At 51.5% G+C, this 20,281-nt stretch overlaps 1 protein-coding gene across 1 annotated transcript; it reads right to left on the bottom strand.

Moving 5' to 3' along the window:
- Window positions 1-2,402: 2,402 nt before the first annotated feature.
- On the bottom strand, window positions 2,403-3,338 carry LOC309684345 (olfactory receptor 14A16-like; the record flags this gene model as incomplete). Its single annotated transcript, XM_082500273.1, has 1 exon — window positions 2,403-3,338. One exon carries the CDS (start codon window positions 3,336-3,338, stop codon window positions 2,403-2,405), a length of 936 nt encoding a protein of 311 aa, XP_082356399.1.
- Between the last annotated feature and the right edge of the window lie 16,943 nt (window positions 3,339-20,281).

The following is a 20,281-nucleotide window of genomic DNA, read 5'->3' as shown; positions in this document are numbered from 1 at the left end:
TTCCCCCTTGGACGGTTGGAAGTGGAAAAGCATAGTGGGGTCCCACCTGCGGGGAGGAGTGGACAGGACAGGTGACCAACGGGGTATACCATCCCATCTGCCTCATGCTCAGTATAAAAGCTGAGGGATCAAAGGGTCAGCTCTCTTTCTTCAATGGCCAACGTCTGAGGAGGACTCTGTATGTTCGTCTGCCTTTGATCCTGATCTTGAATCCTTATCTGGAATCCAGTTCCCATCCATCACTGAGTCCAGTCTGGGACTGCCCCAGCGCCAGCCAGTGACGTGATCATCATTCTGGGAGCTTGATATGGTTTTGTATATATTTCATTATGGACTTTTTATTTTATTATTAATATTTCATTAACATAGTTTAGGTCCTTCTAAACTCGTAAGTCCCTTTCTCTCTCTCCTGCCTCTCCTCGGTAGGGGAGAGCATCTGCCGTTCTGCCTGAGTGGCCAGTCCAGCCCAAACCTCAATATCTACACATTCACCCTCCATTTGGAGAGGTCCAGTTTCAATATCATTTGGAAATTGCTGATATCACTTAATGCGTAAGCAGATAAACAAAGACAAGTGGAAGAAAAAGGAATCTTTTTTTCTTTTCTTTTCTTTTCTTTCATTTTTAAAATCATTTCACTTCTGAAATCTCTCGAATAAGAATTGTAAAGTGAAGAAAGTTATGCTCAGAGCCTTGGCTTGTTAGGGCATTTTGCATGTTAATGAACTGGCCTCTTGAGAAGTAAAAGGCAGCAACAAAGCTTCAAGTTTCTGAGCATGTCAGTGGGCTGCACTGAGGGCCACCCCTGAAAAGACCTTGGAGAGAATGACCAGAAAAGGGACTGTCCCTGGAGGCTGGTGAAGCAGGAAGTCAGAGGCACTGCTTACAGGTTGAAAATCAAACATGGAAGTGGTTGTGAAAGCCCTTGACCTGTCTCATCAAGCGGGATGTCCAAGCACTGACCCCCACACCCTGGGAATGGGGATCCTTTCCCACACAGGAAGCTCAGGGCTCTTCCTGGGAGCAGTGAGATGAAGGGGTGTGTGATGCCAAGGGCAAGACACCTCTCAAGCCCTGTGGAGGGTGGGGTGGAGGCAACAAGGCCCCGTTGATGTAAGTAACTGGAGTGCTCTCAGGGGCCTCAGTGGAAGAGACCACAACCATAGTCAAAAGGACAAGGATTTCAGTTCTGTTGGGGGGTCCCAGCCCCAACAAAGGGACCATACCCCCCACAGGCTGTTCGACACTTCCCTATGCCTGTGGCTGTTTCCCTGCAGATGTCAACCACCACCCCTGCTTCCCCACCCCACTCTGACCCCATGCTGTCCCAAGCTCTACTGATGACTCTGTCTTCACTATTTCTTCAAACACAAGGCTGTCATTTTCTGAGGTTTTCCTAATGGCTGTGAGTTCCCCATAACCTGTGCGGCTTCTTCCAAAGCCCTCCTAATGCTCCTCAGATGCCAAAGATATCTCAGCCCATAGACTCATTTGAATCCTCTATTTAGCTTCATGTCACCACACGGAACTGCACATCTTCCTTCTGCTGCTGCCTCAAAGACAAAACTAGATCTATTTCACTTCAGTATGACACCCTCCTGATATCCCAAATCTGGGTTTGTTACACGGTGTGCAAGCCAATAACACACAGAGCAGAGGTATTTCCAAGTTTATTCCATTAATGCGCGGAAATGGGGTGCTCAGCCCAAAACGGGAGCACAACTTAGCTTCAAAAGACTCCACTTCTATGCATTGATGTTTACATATTCAAACAATTCATATATATATTCACAGTTACTCATTGTTATTCTCTTCAAGGATTGGTTGAGATTTCTTTGTTTCCCATGTAAATTAGTGCACAGATTCTGTCTTCTTCTTCCACTGTTCTCTTTTGAGTAGGTGGTATCATTTGGGTGGGTGGTCAGTGAGTCAGTGGTCACGATCTCCCCCTGGCAGAATTACCTTTTACCACTTCTCTGATCTTGGCAGTTCCAAGAGGTTTTCTTGGTTCGCTGACCCGCCCTACAGTTCATCACTCTCTTGACAGGAATCCCCTGCTTCTCAACAATGCTACATTGTCTGGTGGTAGTTCCTTAACTGAGTCATAGATAAATCATGTCTAGTTACTCTTTCTCTATTTTCATATTAGGAAAATTATTAAATAGGCTTGGGGCAGTACAGGGGACTTGAAAAGCAGCAGGTGTCCTTGGTTGCTTCAATTACAATGACATATTATATTTCGTTTTCTTAGTTTATGTCAATTTTCCTGCAACAGAGAGAGCTGCCCTGTTATTACAGAGATGCTCCTCAGGAAGGCAGTTCTGATGCTGTGATGACACATTTACCGAAGGCCTCACTATTATCCAGCACAGTAGGGACAGCCTGTGAGGAGACATGGGCAGCTTACTGCTGCTGAAGGTGAACCCATTGAATCCCTTTCTTCAATGCTTCTTTGAGCTCCTGGTTCCTCATGCTGTAGATGAGGGGGTTCACTGCTGGGGGCACCACCGAGTACAGCACTGCCACCACCAGGTCCAGGGATGATGAGGAGATGGAGGGGGGCTTCATGTAGGCAAACATGCCAGTGCTGATAAAGAGGGAGACAACCATCAGATGAGGGAGGCACGTGGAAAAGGCTTTGTGCCGTCCCTGCTCAGAGGGGATCCTCAGCACAGCCCTCAATATGTGCACGTAGGACATCACAATAAAAACAAAACATGCAAAGAAGAGACAGGCACTAACCACAATCAGCCCAACTTCCCTGAGGTACGAGTCTGAGCAAGAGAGCCTGAGGATGTGGGGGACTTCACAGAAGAACTGGTGCAGGGCATTGCCCTGGCAGAGGGGCAGTGAAAATGTATTGGCCGTGTGCAGGAGAGAATTGAGGAACCCACTGGCCCAGGCAGCTGCTGCCATGTGGACACAAACTCTGCTGCCCAGGAGGATCCCATAGTGCAGGGGATGGCAGATGGCAACATAGCGGTCATAGGCCATGACGGTGAGGAGAGAATACTCAGCTGAAATAAAAATGAGAAAGAAAAAGAGCTGGACAGCACATCCTGCATAGGAGATGGCCCTGGTGTTCCAGAGGGTATTGGCCATGGCTTTGGGGAGAGTGGTGGAGATGCAGCCCAGGTCCAGAACAGAGAGGTTGAGGAGGAAGAAGTACATGGGGGTGTGGAGGCGGTGGTCGCAGGTGATGGCGGTGATGATGAGGCCGTTTCCCAGGAGGGCAGCCAGGTAGATGCCCAAGAAGAGCCCGAAGGTCAAGAGCTGCAGCTCCCGTGTGTCTGTGAATGCCAGGAGGAGGAAGTGGGTGATGGAGCTGCTGTTGGACATTTCCTGCCTCTGGGTATCTCTTATTCTTAACTGTGACTATCTGTTAAGGAGGAAAAGACAGTACTGAGTCAGAGCAGACTTCTCCCGGCAAAATGGATTGCATATGTCTTTGCAGCCCCACATTCAGACCCTCTTTTCAGGAGCACCTCTCTGCAGCTCCCTCACTTGAGCTCCGGCTTTTGCTGGCTGAGGCTGCCACTGGGAGCAGGGCAATGGGCTCCCGAGGAGTCCTCCTTGCTGTGCAGCAAGAGGGAACTAGGACAGCAGGGCTGTCTCCAATTAAATGTAATCGTGTTATATCAAAGAGCTTTTCAGTGTTGTTGTCGGCAATTTGCCCAACTGCACAGCAGAGGAGAGGGGATTTTGTTTTCTCTGTTTTGTTCTGGTTGTACCTGCCACATTTCGGAGCGGTTTGGGATGGCCGAAATCCCTGACATTTCTAATGCACTCCAGGTGAAGTCTTGTGGGTCCTGAGAGGCAAAGGGAGAGTCCCTTAGTGCAGAGAGAGGAGAGCAGCTCTGCCCATCAGTCCTCTTCTCCGCTGCCCTGTGCTGGCAGCTTGCAGCTGGAGGAGGATCCCTCTCAGGTGTTGCCATCAAAAGAAGCAGGACACTGCGGAGAAGAGAGGAATGCAGGTTCAAAGGGCAGATATACAGGCTCATTGCCTTTTCTCATCTCTCCCCTCCCAGACTGGGACCAGGAGGGATCATTGCAGCTGCCCAGCAGCATTTCCATGGCCTAAGCACCGAGATGTCTTCTCCATGTGGATCCGAGGGAGCACAGAGATACTATGGGAGAGCTGTGCCCTTCTGGAGAGCACCCTGCAGCCCCACAGGACTCCTCAGGGAAATAGTTGATGTCCTTAAGTTGCCTGGAGGAGTCCTGGGCACATTGCTCCCACAGACACGACTGCAGAGCAGGACCCAAAGGGTCGGCATCTGAACGGGAGCTGAATCTGCCACCCGCAACCCCCACCCCCTGCACTTACTCAGTTTATCCTTAGTTTATCCAACGGTGAGAACAAGGGCAGCTCAGGCAGGAGGGGACGGCAGTGAAATGCCACAACTCTCCTGACAAGGGAGGAGGGACATGCTAGGCAGACGGCAATCCGGGGTTCGTCCTTTGCTGGGCTCTGGCTGCTGCAGGGTCAATGCGTGCCCGAGACCCCGTGGGCTGGAGAGCAGAGATGTACCCCGGCTGGGAACGGAGACCAGGCAGGAGCTGCCCAGGGGAAGGTGTCTGTGCTTCAGGGACAGCAGGGACGGGCCCACTTGCCCCTCGCCAGTGTTTCAGGCAGCAGCTCCCTCTCACTCCCTGCCCGTGTCTCTGCTGCCAGCAGCCGTCCCCCTGTCCCCGGCTCAGCTCCCATCAGTGCTCACAAACCCCATCCCACTGCTGTGCGCCCACCTCTGCCAGCCAACACCTCCAGGGACGGGGCGCTGCCCAGGGACACCTCTGAGTGTGTGAGGGCTAAAGACCAGTTCACAACGAACCTGATGTGGCTGCAAAGGGGAAGCTGCTGCTGAGTTGGTGTGCTGCCCGAGAGGTTCTCTGAAAAATATCATGAGGTAGAGCTCACCCGTGCTGCTGCACTCTCTTGAGAGCAGAAGCACCATGCCCTGACCTGCTCATCCCTACCCTACCATGCTGGGGTCACTCCTTCCACCCACAGCTTCTCCCCACAGCACCGCGGGGAGCTCCCTGGGCAGGTGGAGAGCTGACCCTGGCAGGTGGCAGGGTCCCTGCTCCAGCACACAGCCCCCGGGGTGGAGGGACCCTGCTGGCAAGGACAGCCCTGACCACCCCTGCCTGCACACCCACCTTCACAGCCCTTCGACCATTCCTGGGAGAAGGCAGCTGTCATGCCCTGTGCCTCCGATGGTGCAGCAGGGAAGCCCCAATCTAGAGAATGTCCTCTTCTTCCACAGCAGAGAAGTTGTGAGCATCCTCCTGAAAGATCCCACGGGCTGTGGGAGGTGCCAGCTTTTGGAGATCTCTCCAGCTACTGCAGCTGCTCTGCTGTGGGAAGAGTTCTACCCCAATTCACCCTCAGCATCCTCCCTCTCCAGACTGCCCTTAACCTCTCTCTGCCTCCCTGCTCTGCCCTCGCTGCCTGCAGGCAGTGCCCTCAGCCCTGCTGCGCTGTGCAGAGGAGCTGCTCCTGGGCAGAGCTGTCTCTCTGCAGCGCTGCCCGCTTGCCAGAAGCTCCCTCCGGCCCAGCAGCCCGGCCCAGTTTGGCAGCAGAGGACCAGCCCACGGTGGCACTCTCTCTGTCCCCTCTGGGCTCCCTCAGAGATGTCCCTGGGGCTCCAGGGGAACCACCTGGGAAACAAGCTGAAGTCATCACTGATGTTTTCTCCCTCTACTGGGCAGAGAAACTTCCTCCCTGCAGTGCCATTTCCCCTTTTGGAGACAGAGCTATGTCCAAGAATCCCCTCTTCTTGCCCCACTAGGAGACAGCACACCCAGGCAGTGAAAGGCAGGAGTCTCCTGTACCTCCTGTACCCATGCAAAGCACAGGTGACACATGAGTTGCCAGAGGTGGTCTAAGACACGTGCTCGTAACTGATGGAAATATTAAGAGGGACAGGGCAGTGTCTGGAGTCATCATTTTGAGGCTGGTGGGGCATGGTGGTGACACTCTCTCTCCTCCACCAGCTGTCTTTACCCCATCTCCTTTGGCACCCATGGCCCGTTTCTCACAGACACCCCTACAGTGCCCAACCTCATTCAGGGCAGCTGCTCCATTGGAAGGTGACCTACACCCTGTGGCGCTACAGGAGGTGCCAGGGCTCTCCTGCACAGCCGCATGCAGCCAGCAGGGACAGCACAAGACCTGCAAGAACACGATTGCCATTCAGAGCAGCAGTGTAACACACCCCAAGAGAACCTCTGGAACGTTCAGTGCTTTCATTCAGGCAGCTGCAGTGAGGCAAGTCCTGTCCCATCTCTATCCAGTAGATGTAGGCAGTGCTTCTCCCACAGCCTTTAGTCATCCCTTTGATGATGCAATCATGGAACAGAGCAATGATTTACCCCATGTTCTTGGATCACAGGATGTCCATCGCCGAGGACATTTTCCAAAGCACCTTGTCTTTCCTGGAGATCAGCTTCCCCTTGCACCACAGGCCCTGCAGGCCTGCAGAGACGTCCCAGAGAGCAAAGCCCTCTCCTGCCACGGCTGCACAGTCCAGCCCTGCTTCTCTCTGGTCCTGAGGGTTTGCTCTTCTTCGGGTCACCTCATTTCCTCTTTCCATTGCCATCTGCCATCCACCCCTGCGTGCTCTGAACAAAACCTTTGCCTTGCATGGGACCTTGGGCACTTGGCACCGGCTTTCTTTGTTACACATCTGAGTGTGGTCCTCGTACCTTGGCTGAGGTCCAGCACAACCCTGCTCTGACCTAAAAAACCTATAATGAGGGAGAAAAAGGGGACAAATTCTTATCTTATTTACATCTCCATTTCACAGCTAAATGGAGAAGTTGAAACACGTGTGGAAAAGGCCTTGGTGTAAGGTGTGTGTAAGAAGTCCTCCTCTTGAGAACTTTGATGTTGGTCTGTATATTCTCATGTTTTTCATAAGACAGACCAGCAAGATGATACTTTCTCTGATCCTATGTACGTAGAGATTTGTGCAGCCATCTGCAAAACCACATTTCCTCCAACAAACTGAATGTAGAAAGTGTGTTCCGAGAACATGTTTCTATCAGGACGTTTCACATCTAAATGGCGCCGGGAGCAATGATGTTTGGGTAAACTGGAAAGATCCTGCTTTTATTTCTTTGCTATCCAACATTGCCCCCACCTGCTAGCGCTTCCCTCCTGACATCCCTTTCTTTGAGAGGGTCAGTGCTAGATGGCAACTGATCCACATATTGCCCGAGTTCATCCAGTCACCTTCTCTTCCAGGCACACAGAAAAGCAATCCAAGGGGACATGACCTGGGACATGTTCCTCATTGTCGTGGTTTAGGCCAAATCCACCACTGGGGACACGAGGGACCCCAGACGGGACCGACAGATGCTCCCCTCTACCTCTCTTCAAAGAGAGAGGCAGAGGAGGAAAAAGACAGTTACGAATTTAGAAGAAACTAAGATACTTTAATGAAATATTAATAATAAAATAAAAAGAATAATGAAAATTATATACAAAACCATGTCAAGCTCCCGAGATGACAGTCACGTCACCGGCTGGCGCTGGGGCAGTCCCAGGCTGGACTCAGTGATGGACGGGAACTGAATTCTGGATCTGGATTCAGGATCAGGATCACAGGTAGACGAACAGAGTCCTCCTCAGACGTCGGCCATTGAAGGAAGAGCCCGTGACCCTTTGATCCCTCAGCTTTTATACTGAGCATGAGGCAGATGGGATGGAATACCCTGTTGGTCAGTTTTGGGTCACCTGTCCTGTCCGCTCCTCCCTGCAGGTGGGACCCCACTATGCTTTTCCGCTTCCGACCCTCCAACGTGGCATATAACCAAGTTGGTTGGCCTTGGTTGTTATAGCAATAAGTATAAGCAGGAGCCTCTCTGCATACCATGCCTGGGCATCAGCTATAAACAATTGGCCTTATCACTCTGAGAGAGTGAACATTGTCTGCACAATATGCAGTTAATTTCAGTTGTTAGAAGAGGCCAGCTAAGAAGTAAAGGTACTGAATAAAATTGGTTCTGTTTTACCTCAAACCAGGACACTTATCTAAAGTGAAGCTAAGCAGCCTCAGCTCCCCAGCTCATCCTCTGGATCTTTTGGAAAGATGCATGCCACGTTGCTTTTTGCAGTTGTCATGGAGTCCCCCAGCCTCCAGGACCTTTCCAAGATGATAGAGAGTGGCCTCACTGTGACATTCTCTTCCTTTCTCAGCACCCTTGCATGCTACCTCTTTTCCCACATACTGGTACTGGTTGACTTTGCCCAAATCACCTTTGATTTGATTCCCATCCAGCCCTGGCTCTTCTCCTCCAGAGTCTTGCCTTGAGGCACCAAGGCCTGGGAGACCTTGCTGGTGAAATCTGAGGCAAGACACACATGGAATATCTCAGTTCTATCTACGCTGGCTCCTACTCAATTCAGCAGTGTCCAGTCAATATCTTTGTTTTCTTCTTTAATTGCTCCTGAGGTAGGCAAAGATCATTATGATTCCCTTGAATTTGCCCTCAGGTTTCAACTGGGTTTTGATACAGACAAATGCTTGGAAGATGCTGTCCTTGAAGACCAGCTGTAGTGAGCTCTGCTGTCCTTCAGTGCTGCTGCTGATTGGATCCCCACTAAAACTGCCCAGAACAGTCCCAAGTCTGCTCTCTAATGCCCAGCATCTGCAGTCTTCTATTCTTGTCCCTCCCTCCCCTCGGGACCTGGGACCCCCCTGTTTCGGGGTCATGACAGCCAATCTTCACATCCCGCACCAGCTCTTCTTTGCTTGCAAGGATCAGATCCGGGTTTGTATTACCCCTGTTGACCCATCTGGTCGCTGTGCTAAGGTGTTGTCCTCAGACATTCCAGAAACTGCCTGCAGTGTGCACGCTGCCGTATTCCCCTTCCAGAAAATGCCCGGGGCACTGCAGTCCCCAGGGAGACTCAGACTTCTACAGCCAGAGACTTCCTTGGCATGCTGAGCAAAGGCTATGCCCGCTTCCTCACCCTGCCTGCAGGTTCCTGAACTCCCACTATGGGAGGCCACTTCTGCTAGCCTCTCCTCTGACCTTCCCTCACAGGGGCTCGTCAAACTTTTCACCTGGTCCACAGAGTAGCTCCATACATCCAGTAAACCTCTTCACTTTCAGTGAACCCCACCCCAGATCCTTCCTGCCTGTCTCTCCTGGAAAGCCGAATCACAGAGTCATAGAATGGTTTAGGCTGGAAGGGACCTTGAAGATCATCCAGTTCCAACCCCCCTGCCCTTGGCAGGGACATGTTCCACTACACCAGGTTGCTCAAAGTCCCATCCAGCCTGGCTTTAAACACCTCCAGGGATGGGGTAACCATAGCTTCTCCGGGGAACCTGGGCCAGTGCCTTACCAGCATTGAAATGAAAAATTTCTTCTGAATATCTAATCTAAATTTCCCCTCTTCCAGTTTAAAGCCATACCTCCTGGTCATATCACTACATGCCCTTGTAAAAAGTCCCTCCCCGGCTTTCCTGTAGACCCCCTTTAAGTACTGCAAAGTCGCAATGAGGTCTCCCTGGAGCCTTCTCTTCTGCAGGCTGAACAACCCCAACTCTTTCAGCCTGTCCTCAGAGGAGAGGTGCTCCAGCCCTTGGATCAACTTTGTGTCCCTCCTCTGGACCCGCTCTGACAGGTCCATGTCTTTCCTCTGTTGGGGGCTCCAGAGCTGGATGCAGTAGTCTAGGTGGGCTCTCACCAGAGCAGTTCCCTTGACCTGCTGGCCACGCTGCTTCTGATGCAGCCCAGGATGCGGTTGGTTTTCTGAGCTGCAAGCACGCATTGACAGCTCATTTCGATCTTCTCATCAATCGGCACCCCCAGGTCCTTCTCCTCAGGACTGCTTCCAGCCATTCTCTGCCCAGCCTGGATTTGTGCTTGGGATTGCCCCAACACAGATGTAGGACCTTGCGCTTGGCCTTGTTGAACTTCATGAGGTTGGCATGGGCCCACCTCTCCAGGCTGTCCAGGTCCCTCTGGATGGTATCCCTTCCCTCCAGTGTGTCTACCTCACCACACAGCTTGGTATCATCAGCAAACTTGCTGAGGGTGCGCTCGATCACACTGTCCATGTCACCAACAAAGATATTGTCCCAGTATCAACCCCTGAGGAATGCAACTCATCACTGCTCGCCACTTGGACATCGAGTCGTTGACCACAACACTTTGCGTGTGACTGTCCAGCCAGTTCTTTATCCACCAAGTGGTCCATCTGTCGAATTCATGTCTCTTCAATTTAGAGACCAGGATATCGTGTGGGACAATGTCAAAGGCTTTGCACAAGTCCAGGCAGGTGACATCAGTTGCTTTTCCCTTGTCCAGTACCACTGTAACGCATTCATAGAAGGGCACCAAATTTTGTCAGGCATGACTTGCCCTTGGTGAAGCCATGCTGGATGCTACCTATCACCTCCTTATTTTCTATGTGCCTCAGCAGAGTTTCCAGGAGGATCCGCTCCATGATCGGGCCAGGCACAGGGGTGAGACTGACTGGCCTGTCGTCCCCCAGGTCTTCCTTATTTCCCTTTTTGAAAACAGGGCTTATGTTTCCCCTTGGCCAGTCAGCAGGAAGCTCACCAGACTGCCACGACTTCTCAAATATGAGGGACAGTGGCTTAGCAACTTTGTCTGCCAGTTCCCTCAGGACCCACGGATGTGTCTCATCAGGTCCCATGGACTTGTGCATCTTCAGGTTCCTCAGGTGGTTTATACATGATCTTCACCTACAGTGGGCAGTTCTTCATTTTCCCACTCCTTGCCTTTGCCCTCTGCATCATGGGCAGTGCGGCTGCAGTCTTTGCCAGTGAAGACTGAGGCAAAAAAGTCATTGAGGACCTCAGCTTTGTCTCTGTCCCGGGTGACCAGTTCTTGCATTTCCTTCTGGAGAGGGCCCACATCTTCCCTAGTCTTTCTTTTCTCGCTGACATACTTAAAGAAGGATTTTTTGTTTGTCTTAATGCCCCTGGCCAGATTTAGTTCAATCTGGGCTTTAGCTTGCCTAACCTGTTCCGGGCTGCTTGAACAATTTCTCTGTATTCCTCCCAGGCTTCCCGCCCCTGTTTCCACCCCCTATAGGCCTCCTTTTCACTTGTGAGCATGTCCAGGAGCTCCTTGTTCATCCATGCAGGCCTCCTGGCTTTTCTGCCTGCCTTCTTCTTTGTAGGGATGCATGACTCCTGAGCTTGGAGGAGGTGAGCCTTGAATATTAACTGGCTTACTTGGGCCCTTCTTCCCTCCAGCGCTTCATCCCATGGCACTATACTGAGCAGTTGCATCAAGAAGCCACAGTCAGCTCTGCTAAAGCCCAGGGTGGTCAGCTTGCTGCGCACCTTCCTTGCTGCCTTGACAATCTCAGACTTGATCATTTCATGGTCATGGCAGCCCAGGCTGCCCTTGAGCTTGACACTGCCTACCAGCCCATTCTTGTTGGTAAGGACAAGGTCCAGCAGAGCTCCTCTCCTCGTTGGCTCCTCTACCACTGGGAGAAAGATGTTGTCAATACAATCCAAGAACCTCCTGGACTGCCTATGCCCTGCTGTGTTACCCTTCCAACAGATGTCAGCAAACTTGCTGAGGGTACACTCTGTGCCCTCATCCAGGACGTTGATTAACATGTTGAACAAGACTGGCCAGTACTGACCCCTGGGGACCACTGCTACTTACAGGCCTCCAACTAGACTTTGCGCCGAACACTATGCTATCAGCCTCATTCCGCACAGTATTCTTGTGTCCAGTTAGGACATTATGGTCTGATTGGGTGGATAAGTAGATGGGTAATAACTGAGATCAGTACTCGGGCTTGGAAGAACGTGGTGAACGCATAGTGTTCTGCCCAGAGGGATGTATCTAGTCGGGTTCCACCATGTTTCAAGGGCTTTTAATTACCCAAAGGAGATGAGAAAATGCTTTTTTTATAGCATTTGTAGCTGACACCTCATTGAGGAGAGCAGACACTATATTAGAGGGCAGGGTTGCCATCCCAAGGGACCTAGACAAGGACAGGCCACTAGTAACATCATGTTATCCAACAAAGACAGATCTAAAGTTCTTTTGCTGACTTTGACTAAGGGTCTGAAGTGACAGAGGGCAGGGACTGCCTAGGTTGGTATCAGCACTGCAGGAAAGGCTCTGGTGGTCCTTTGGTTTCATTAGGCAAAACATGGAGCCTTCGGCAAAGGCCAAAAGCATCCTGGGTGGTATGAGCAGGAGCACAGCCAGTGGGAGTGATTACCGCCCTGGGCTCAGCACATTTGAGAACAGATCCAGAATACTCCCCCAGGTTCTGACCCCCTTCAATGCGTGAGAGACACTGGTAAACTGGAGCTCATTTAGTGGAGGGCCACCAAGGTGGTCATGGTTGGAGCACTTGTGCTGTGAGAAGAAGCTGAAAAAGCTGGGCTTGTCCAGCTGGAAGAAAGGAAGATCTTGGGGGAACATGCAGCAGCATGTCTCAGTGGAGAACAGGATGTCCATGAGCCAGCAATGTGTCTTGGTGGCCGAGAAGGCCAATGGCATGCTGGGGTGCATCAAGCAGAGTGTGGCCAGCAGGTCGAGGGAGGTCATCCTCCCCTTCTACTCCGCCCTGGTGAGGCCTCATCTGGAGTACTGTGTCCAGTTCTTGGCTCCCCACTTCAAGAAGGACAGGGAGCTGCTGGAGAGGGTCAAGCAAAGGGCTACGAAGATGATGAGGGGATTGGAACATCTGTCTTATGAGGAAAGGCTGAGGGACTTGGGTCTTTTTAGTCTGGAGGATAGAAGACTAAGGGGGGACCCTATCTATGCTTATATATACTTAAAGGGAGGGTGCCAGGGGAATGGGAACAGTCTTTTGTCAGTGGTGCCCAGTGATAGGACTATAGGGAACAGGCACAAACTTGAATGTAGGAAGTTCCATCTTAACATGAGGAGGAAGTTCTTTCCTTTGAGGGTGGCAGAGCACTGGCACAGGCTGCCCAGAGAGGTGGGGGAATCTCCCACTCTGGAGACATTCCAAACCCGCCTGGTTGCCATCCTGTGCAACCTGCTGTAGGTGACCCTGCTCTTGGAGTGGGCTTGGACTAGCTGATCTCCAGAAGTCCCTTCCAACCCTGACCACTCTTTGATTCTGTGAAACTGGAGAGACGTGGATTTGAAGGGTGTATTGTTCGGTGGATGAGGAACTGGTTGGATGGTCCCATCCAGTAGTGGTCAAGGGCCTCATGTCCAGATGGAGACTGGTGCTGATGACACCATGCTGAGTATTGTGATTGACACTCCCAGGGGACAGGATGTCATCCAGAGGGACCTGGACAGGCTCAAGAAGTGGGCCCGTATGAACAGCATGAGGTTCAACTAGGCCAAGTGAAGGGTCCTGCACCTGGGTCAGGGCAATCTCTGATATCAATACAGCCTGGGGGATGAAGGGATGGAGAGCAGCCCTGCCGAGAAGGACTTGGGTATACTGGGGAAGGGGAAAAGCTGGACATGAGCTGGCAATGTGTGCTCGCAGCCCAGAAAGCCAACGGTATCCTGGGCTGCATCAAAAGAAGCATCACCACAGGTCGAGGGAGGGCATTCTGCCCTTCTGCTCTGCTTTGGTGAGACCCTACCTGGAGTGCTGCTCCAGCTCTGGAGCCCTCAGCACAGGAGAGACATGGACCTGTTGGAGTGGGTCCAGAGGAGGCCACAAAGATGCTCCGAGGGCTGGAGCACCTCTGCTGTGAGGAAAGGCTGATAGAGTTGGGGTTGTTCAGCCTGGAGAAGAGAAGGCTCTGGGGAGACCTTATTGTGGCCTTCCAGTACCTAAAGGGGGCCTACAGGAGAGCTGGGGACAGAGTTTTTAGCAGGACCTGTTGCGATAGGACAGAGGGTGAGGGCTTTAAACTAAAAGGGGGGAAATTTACACTCGATATAAAGAACCTTTTAACAATGAGGATGGTGAGACACTGGCCCAGGTTGCCCAGAGAGACAGGAGATGCCCCATCCCTGGAAACATTCCAGGCCAGGTTGGCCGGGGCTTGGAGACAGCTCGTCCAGTTGAAGGTGTCCCTGCTCATGGCAGGGGGGTTGCACTAGATGGCCTTTAATGGTCCCTTCCAACCCAGACCATACCATGATTCTAAACAGAGCCCGTTTTTACTGGGAGGGGACCAAGTCTGTACTGGAAGGGTTTAATGAAACCCAGTTTCAAATGGCACTGTGCCCAGTCGTACTGGGAGGGGATGAGAGGATGCAGTTTATACTGGGCGCGTGCTCAGCCTGTACTTGGAGGAGTTAAAGAGGACTAGTTTGTAGTGGGAGGGGCCAAGTTTGTACTGGCAGGGGTTAAAGCAACCCAGTTTGTACTGTGACAGAGCCCAGACTGTAGTGGGAAGGGGCCAGGGGCTCCAGTATGGACTGGGAGGGTGGCCCAGTGTACCCTGGGAGGGTCTAAAGGCATAAAGTTTGTACTGGGACAGGGCCCAGTCTGTTTGTACTGAGACGAGGCCCAGACTCTGCTGGGATTGGCTCGGAGGATCCCGTTTCTACGTGGAGAGGGCTCAGAGTGTACTGGGAGGAAATTGGGGGATCCAGTCTGTACTGAGATGAGGCCCAGTCTGTACAGGGCAGTGTTAAAGCGGTCCATTTTGTACTGGTACACAGAGCAGTCTGCACTGGGAGCTGGGCTGGGATCCACTTTGGACTAGGAAGAGGCTCTTTTTCCGCTGGGAGGAATTAAAGGGATTCTCTTCATACTGGGACAAGGCCCCTTCTGTACTGGGAGGGAATCAGGGGATGCAGTTTGGACTGGGACAGGGCCCAGTCTGTCCTGGCATAAGTTAGAGGATCCAGATTGTATTGGAGGTGGCCAGTTGGTAGTGGGTGGGGACCGGGGAGTCCATTTTGGACTCGGCATTGGCCCAGTCTGTACTGGGAGGGGTTAAAGGGATCCAGTTTCTATTTGGATGGAGCCCAGTCTTTACTGTCAGGTGTTTAAGGGATCCAGTTTATAAAGGGACAGAACCCAGTCTGTACTTGGAGGGGTTAAATGGAGTAATCTCTATTTGTTGACAGTCAGTTCTGTACTGGGAGGGGAGCACGGGATCCAGTTTGTACCAGGAGGGGACCCAGTCTGTACTGGGAGGGGGCCACAGCATCTAGTTTGTACTGCCACGGGGACCAGTCTGTAGTGGGAGGGGTTAAGGGATTTCGTGTGTACTGGGAAGGGCGCAGTGTATACCGGGAGGGTTTAAAGAGATAAAGTTTCTAATGGAATGGGGCCCAGTGGTTACAGGGAGGGGGCCATGGGATCCTGTTTGTACTGGCACCTGACCCAGTTTCTGTGTGGAGGGGATGAGGTGGTGGAGTTTGTACTGGGACAGGAACTAGTTTTTACTAAGAGGGGATCGAGTGATCCAGTTTGTACTAGGAGAGGGCCCCATCTGTACTGGCAGAGGTTGAGGGGATCCACTTCATACTGGGTCAGGGCCCAGTCTCTGCTGGGAGGGGTTGAGGAGATCCACTTTCTAGTGGGACAGGGGCCCAGTCTGTCATGGGAGGGGTTAAAGGGATGCAGTTTATACTGGGAGAAGGCTCAGTCTGTACTGGGAAGGGATTGGGGATCCAGTTTGTACAGGGACGGGGCCCAGTCTTCTTGGGCTTGGTTCAAAGGGCCCCATTTTGGACTTGAAAGGGCCCAGTCTGTGCTGGGAGGTTGCCAGGAGATGCAGTTTGTACTTGGGTGGTGCCCAGTCTGCATTCTGAGGGGATCAGGGGATCCCACTGCTACTGGGATGGGGCCCAGTCTATACTGGGACACGTTAAAATAACCCACTTTGTACTGGACAGGACCCAATCTGTACTGGGAGGTGTTAAATAAAGGCCAACAAGGCAGATGTCATGGTGGGAGTCTGCTACAGAACAACCAACCAGGATGAAGAGGCAGATGAAATATTCTAGAAGCAGCTGGGACAAGTGTCACGATAGCCAGCTCTTGTCCTCGTGGGGGACTTCAGCTTACTGGATGTCTGCTGGAAATGCAATACAGTGGAGAGGAAACAGCCCAGGAGGTTCCTGGAGTGTGTTGAGGATAAGTTCCTGACACAGCTGGGGAGGGAGCAGAGGAGGGAAGCACCCTGCTGGACCTGTTGTTTGCCAACAGAGAAGGGCTTGTGGGGGATGTGAGGATTGGAAGCCGTCTTGGGCATAGCGATCATGAAATGACAGAATTTTCAATTCTTGGAGAAGTCAGGAGGGGGGTCAGCAGAACTGCCACCTGGGACTTCCGGAGGGTGGGCTTTGGCCTGTTTAGGGGTCTGGTTAACAGAGTCCCTTGGGAGGAAGTCCTGAAGGGCAAAGGAGTCCAGGAAGGCTGGACTTTCATCAAGAAGGAACTTGTAAAGGCACGGGAGCAGGCTGTCACCATGTGCCGAAAGACGAGCCATCAGGGAAGAAGACCTGGCTGAACAGAGAGCTTTGGCTGGAACTGAGGGGAAAAAAGGGGTTTATGACAGTTGGAAGAAGTGGCAGGCAACTCAGTTGGACTGCAAGGATGTCATGAGGTTATGCAGGGAGAAAAGTAGAAGGGCTAAAACCCAACTAGAAATTAATCTGGCTATGCCATAAAAGACAATGAAAAATGTTTCTGTAAATACATCATCAAGAAAAGGAGGGTTAAGAAGAATCTCTATCCTTTATTGGATGTGGAGGGAAACACAGTGACCAGGGATGAGGAAAAGGCTGACGTACTTAATGCCTTCTTTGCCTCAGTCTTTAAGAGTAAGACCAGTTGCTCTCTGGGTACCCAGCCCCCTGAGCTGGAAGACAGGGTTGGGGAGCAGAATGGAGCCCCCACAATCCAAGGGGAAATGGTGAGGAACCTGCTACATCACTTAGAAATACACAAGTCTATGGCGCCGCTTGAGATCCACCCAAGGGTACTGAGGGAACTGGCGGGAGCGCTCAGCAAGCCACTTTCCATCATCTATCAGCATTCCTGGCTAACTGGGGTGGTCCCAGTTGACTGGAAGATAACAAACGTTGCGCCCATCTACAAGAAGGACCAGAAGGAGGACCTGGGGAATTACAGGCCTATCAGTCTGACCTCGGTGCTGGGGAAGGTTACGGAGGAGATCATCCTGAGTTCCATCATGCAGCACATACAGGACAACCAGGCGATCAGACCCAGCCAGCATGGGTTTATGAAAGGCAAGTCCTGCCTGAGAAACCTGACCTCCTTCTATGACAAGGTGACCAGCTTAGTGGATGAGGAAAAGGCTGTGGATGTTGTTTACCTGCACTTCATTAAAGCCTTTGACACTTTTTCCCACGGCATTCTCCTGGAGAAACTGGCTGCTCATGGCTTGGACAGGTGTACACTCTGCTGGGTAAAACACTGGCTGGACGGCCGGGACCAAAGAGTGGTGCTGAATGGAATTCAATCCATTTGGCGGCCAGTCACAAGTGATGTTCCCCGGGGCTCAGTACTGGGACGGGTTCTCTTTAATATCTTTATCAACGATCTAGACAAGGGGGTGGAGTGCCCCCTCAGTAAGTTCGCAGATGACACCAATTAAGGTGGGAGTGTTGATCTGCCTGAGTGTTGGAAGGCTCTACAGAGGAATCTGGACAAGCTGGATCCATGGGCCGAGGCAAATGGTGTGGGGTTCAACAAGGCCAAGAGCCGGGTCGTGCCCTTGGGTCACAACAACCTCACGCAGCGCTACATGCTTGGGGCAGAGTGGCTGGAAAGATGCTCAGCAGAAAAGGACCTGGGGGTGTTGGTGGCTGAATATGAGCTGGCAGTGTGCCCAGGTGGCCATGAAGGCCCACAGCATCCAGGCTTGTACCAGTAATAGTGTGGTGAGCAGGACTAGGAAAGTGATCGTCCCCCTGTACTCAGCACTGGTGAGGCTCCATCTCAAATACTGTGTTCAGTTTTGGGCCCCTCACTACAAGAAGGACATTGAGGTGTTGGAGCGTGTCCAGAGAAAGGCAATGAAGCTGGTGAGGGGTCTGGAGGACAAGTCTTGTGGGAAGCGGCTGAGGGAACTGGGGTTGTTTAGCCTGGATAAGAGGAGGCTGAGGGGAGACTTTCTCGCTCTCTCCGGTTCCCTGAAAGGACGTTGTAGCGAGGTGGGGGTTGGTCTCTTCTCCCAAGTAATGAGAGAGAGGACTTGAGAGAAATGGCCTCAAGTTTCTCCAGGGGAGATTTACATTGCGTATTAGGAAAAATTTCTTCAGCTAAAGGGCTTTCGAGCACTGGAACAGGCGGCCCAGGGAAGTGGTTGAGTCACCATCCCTGGGGGTATTTAATGGATGTGTAGATGTGGCACACAGGGACATGGTTTAGTGGTGGACTCGGCAGTGTTAGGTTTACAGTTGGACTCTATGATCTTAAAGGTCTTTTGCAATTCTCAATGATTCTTTGATTCTTTTGGGACTCTGGATTTTGTTTTGTCCTTGACCCTTTTTGGGAGGGCAGGAGGTGTCACAGAATTTTCCTACACTCAGCCTCGCTCACCCTCACACCCCACGGCCCCCAGGAAGAGCCCTGAGCCACCTGTGAGGGGCAGGACCTGCCTTCCCAGGGCCTGGGGGTCAGGGGTTGGCCATTCTGCTGCATCAACCAAGCCAAGGGGTTCCTCAGCATTACAGCCACCTGCACAGTGCCTTTGCCTACCTGCAGCCACAGCCTCCAGTTATCTCCTCTAACGAGTCCCTGGGGAGGCTTTGGCAGTAACGACCCTCAATGGGGCCAATCAAGGCTTCAAGGTACTTTGCTTCTGACTTGGACTTCTGGAGCACTTTGTTCAATCTTCTCTCAGTGCCTGAGGCTCATGGACTCAGCACCAAATACACTGTGGGGCTCATTAAAAGACAGAAAGCCCTAACAAGGTGTTCATCGTTCTTGTAATTTTCTTCAAATCTTCAAGACTTGTACAGCCAAGTAGAGAGGTTTCAGAGTGTAGTTAAGGAGGAGATTTCTAAGTGCACCTAAGAAAAATGTCTTTTTTATTTTAAAGGATATAATGTATTACTCCTGATTATCACTTATGATTAGGATAGAAGCATTCTCTGATTGTTCTGGATACAGGGTGTCCCTTCAGGGGGTCTGGACAGGGAGGAGAAGCAGTCCCTGGAGGTCTGACACTGTAGGACAGCTTTGCTCCTCACCTCCCCACCCTCCCCATTTCTGACATTGGCCACCTGGGACTGACACCCCTGGTCCTTGCATCAGACCTCTCCACTGAAGTCTGCAGCTGGATGTCACAGCTCCATTGCCCCATCTCCCACCTGCGCTCCTCAGAGCCCTGGCTGCACCCAGGCGCAGGAGAACTTTTCCTGTTTGTAAGACAAGAAAAGTAAAGCATAATCAGATTTCCTAAACAATAACACACAGTCCGCAATCACACGCTCAGGACAAGCTACCTCTAATGAGGCTGCCTTTCTACAAGGGAGTTCTTATGAGAAAGAGTTTAGGAAGGTAGATAGACAAGACAGATATAAACACAATTAAGGAGTTGGCTGAGGAGACAATTAGATTGTTGAAAGACAGGCAAGCTCTGAACTCCTTGAAAGTCAAAGCAGCAGCACAGGTGAGAGGTATCTGAGTGAAGAAAGAGTAAGGGGAGGAGAAAACTGGCGAAGAAAGGAAAGGGCCTTTGCCCAGAGAGTCTGCATCTGCAAAGATGACTTTAGAAATGAACATTGTCTCAGGAGAAGGGTAAGCATCTGAAAGATTAGAGAAAGTACACACAGCGTGTAACAGGGAGAAGAGTGGTAATGAGGTTACAGGGGAAGATCAATATTTCTTTGGAATATCCCTTTTGAAAGGTCATGGGATTGCAGAGGTCTCTGGTGAGAGAGGACAAGCAAGTGTAGCACCTGTCTTTGAAAGAGTCCAAATGTGCAACCCAGGGAGCCACTGGCTGTACAAGCTCACTTTGGTGAGGAGTGTTGTGCCATCAGTCAGAGTCTTCCTTGGTGACATTTCTGGGCACCGATAACAGAAGAATGTGTCGAAGAAACATCAGCATGGATTCATATAGAATCATAGAATTGTTGAGGTTGGAAGGCACGTTTAGGATCATGAAATCCAACCATTAACCTACCCTGGCAGAACCACTTCTAAACCATGTCCCCAAGTACCACATCTACCCCCTTTTAAACACCTCCAGGCATGTTGAATCCACCACCTCCCTGGGCAGCCTATTCCAATGCTTGATAACCCTTTCAGTGAAACAAAAATTCATAATATCCAATCTAAACCTTGCCTGGCATAACTTGAACCCATTTCCTCTCAACCTATCACTTGTCAC

Source organism: Vanellus vanellus (assembly GCF_965231255.1).
Source record: "Vanellus vanellus genome assembly, contig: HAP1_SCAFFOLD_53, whole genome shotgun sequence".
NCBI classification, from domain to species: Eukaryota; Metazoa; Chordata; class Aves; order Charadriiformes; family Charadriidae; genus Vanellus; species Vanellus vanellus.
This window is presented reverse-complemented; position numbering and strand designations above follow the sequence as displayed.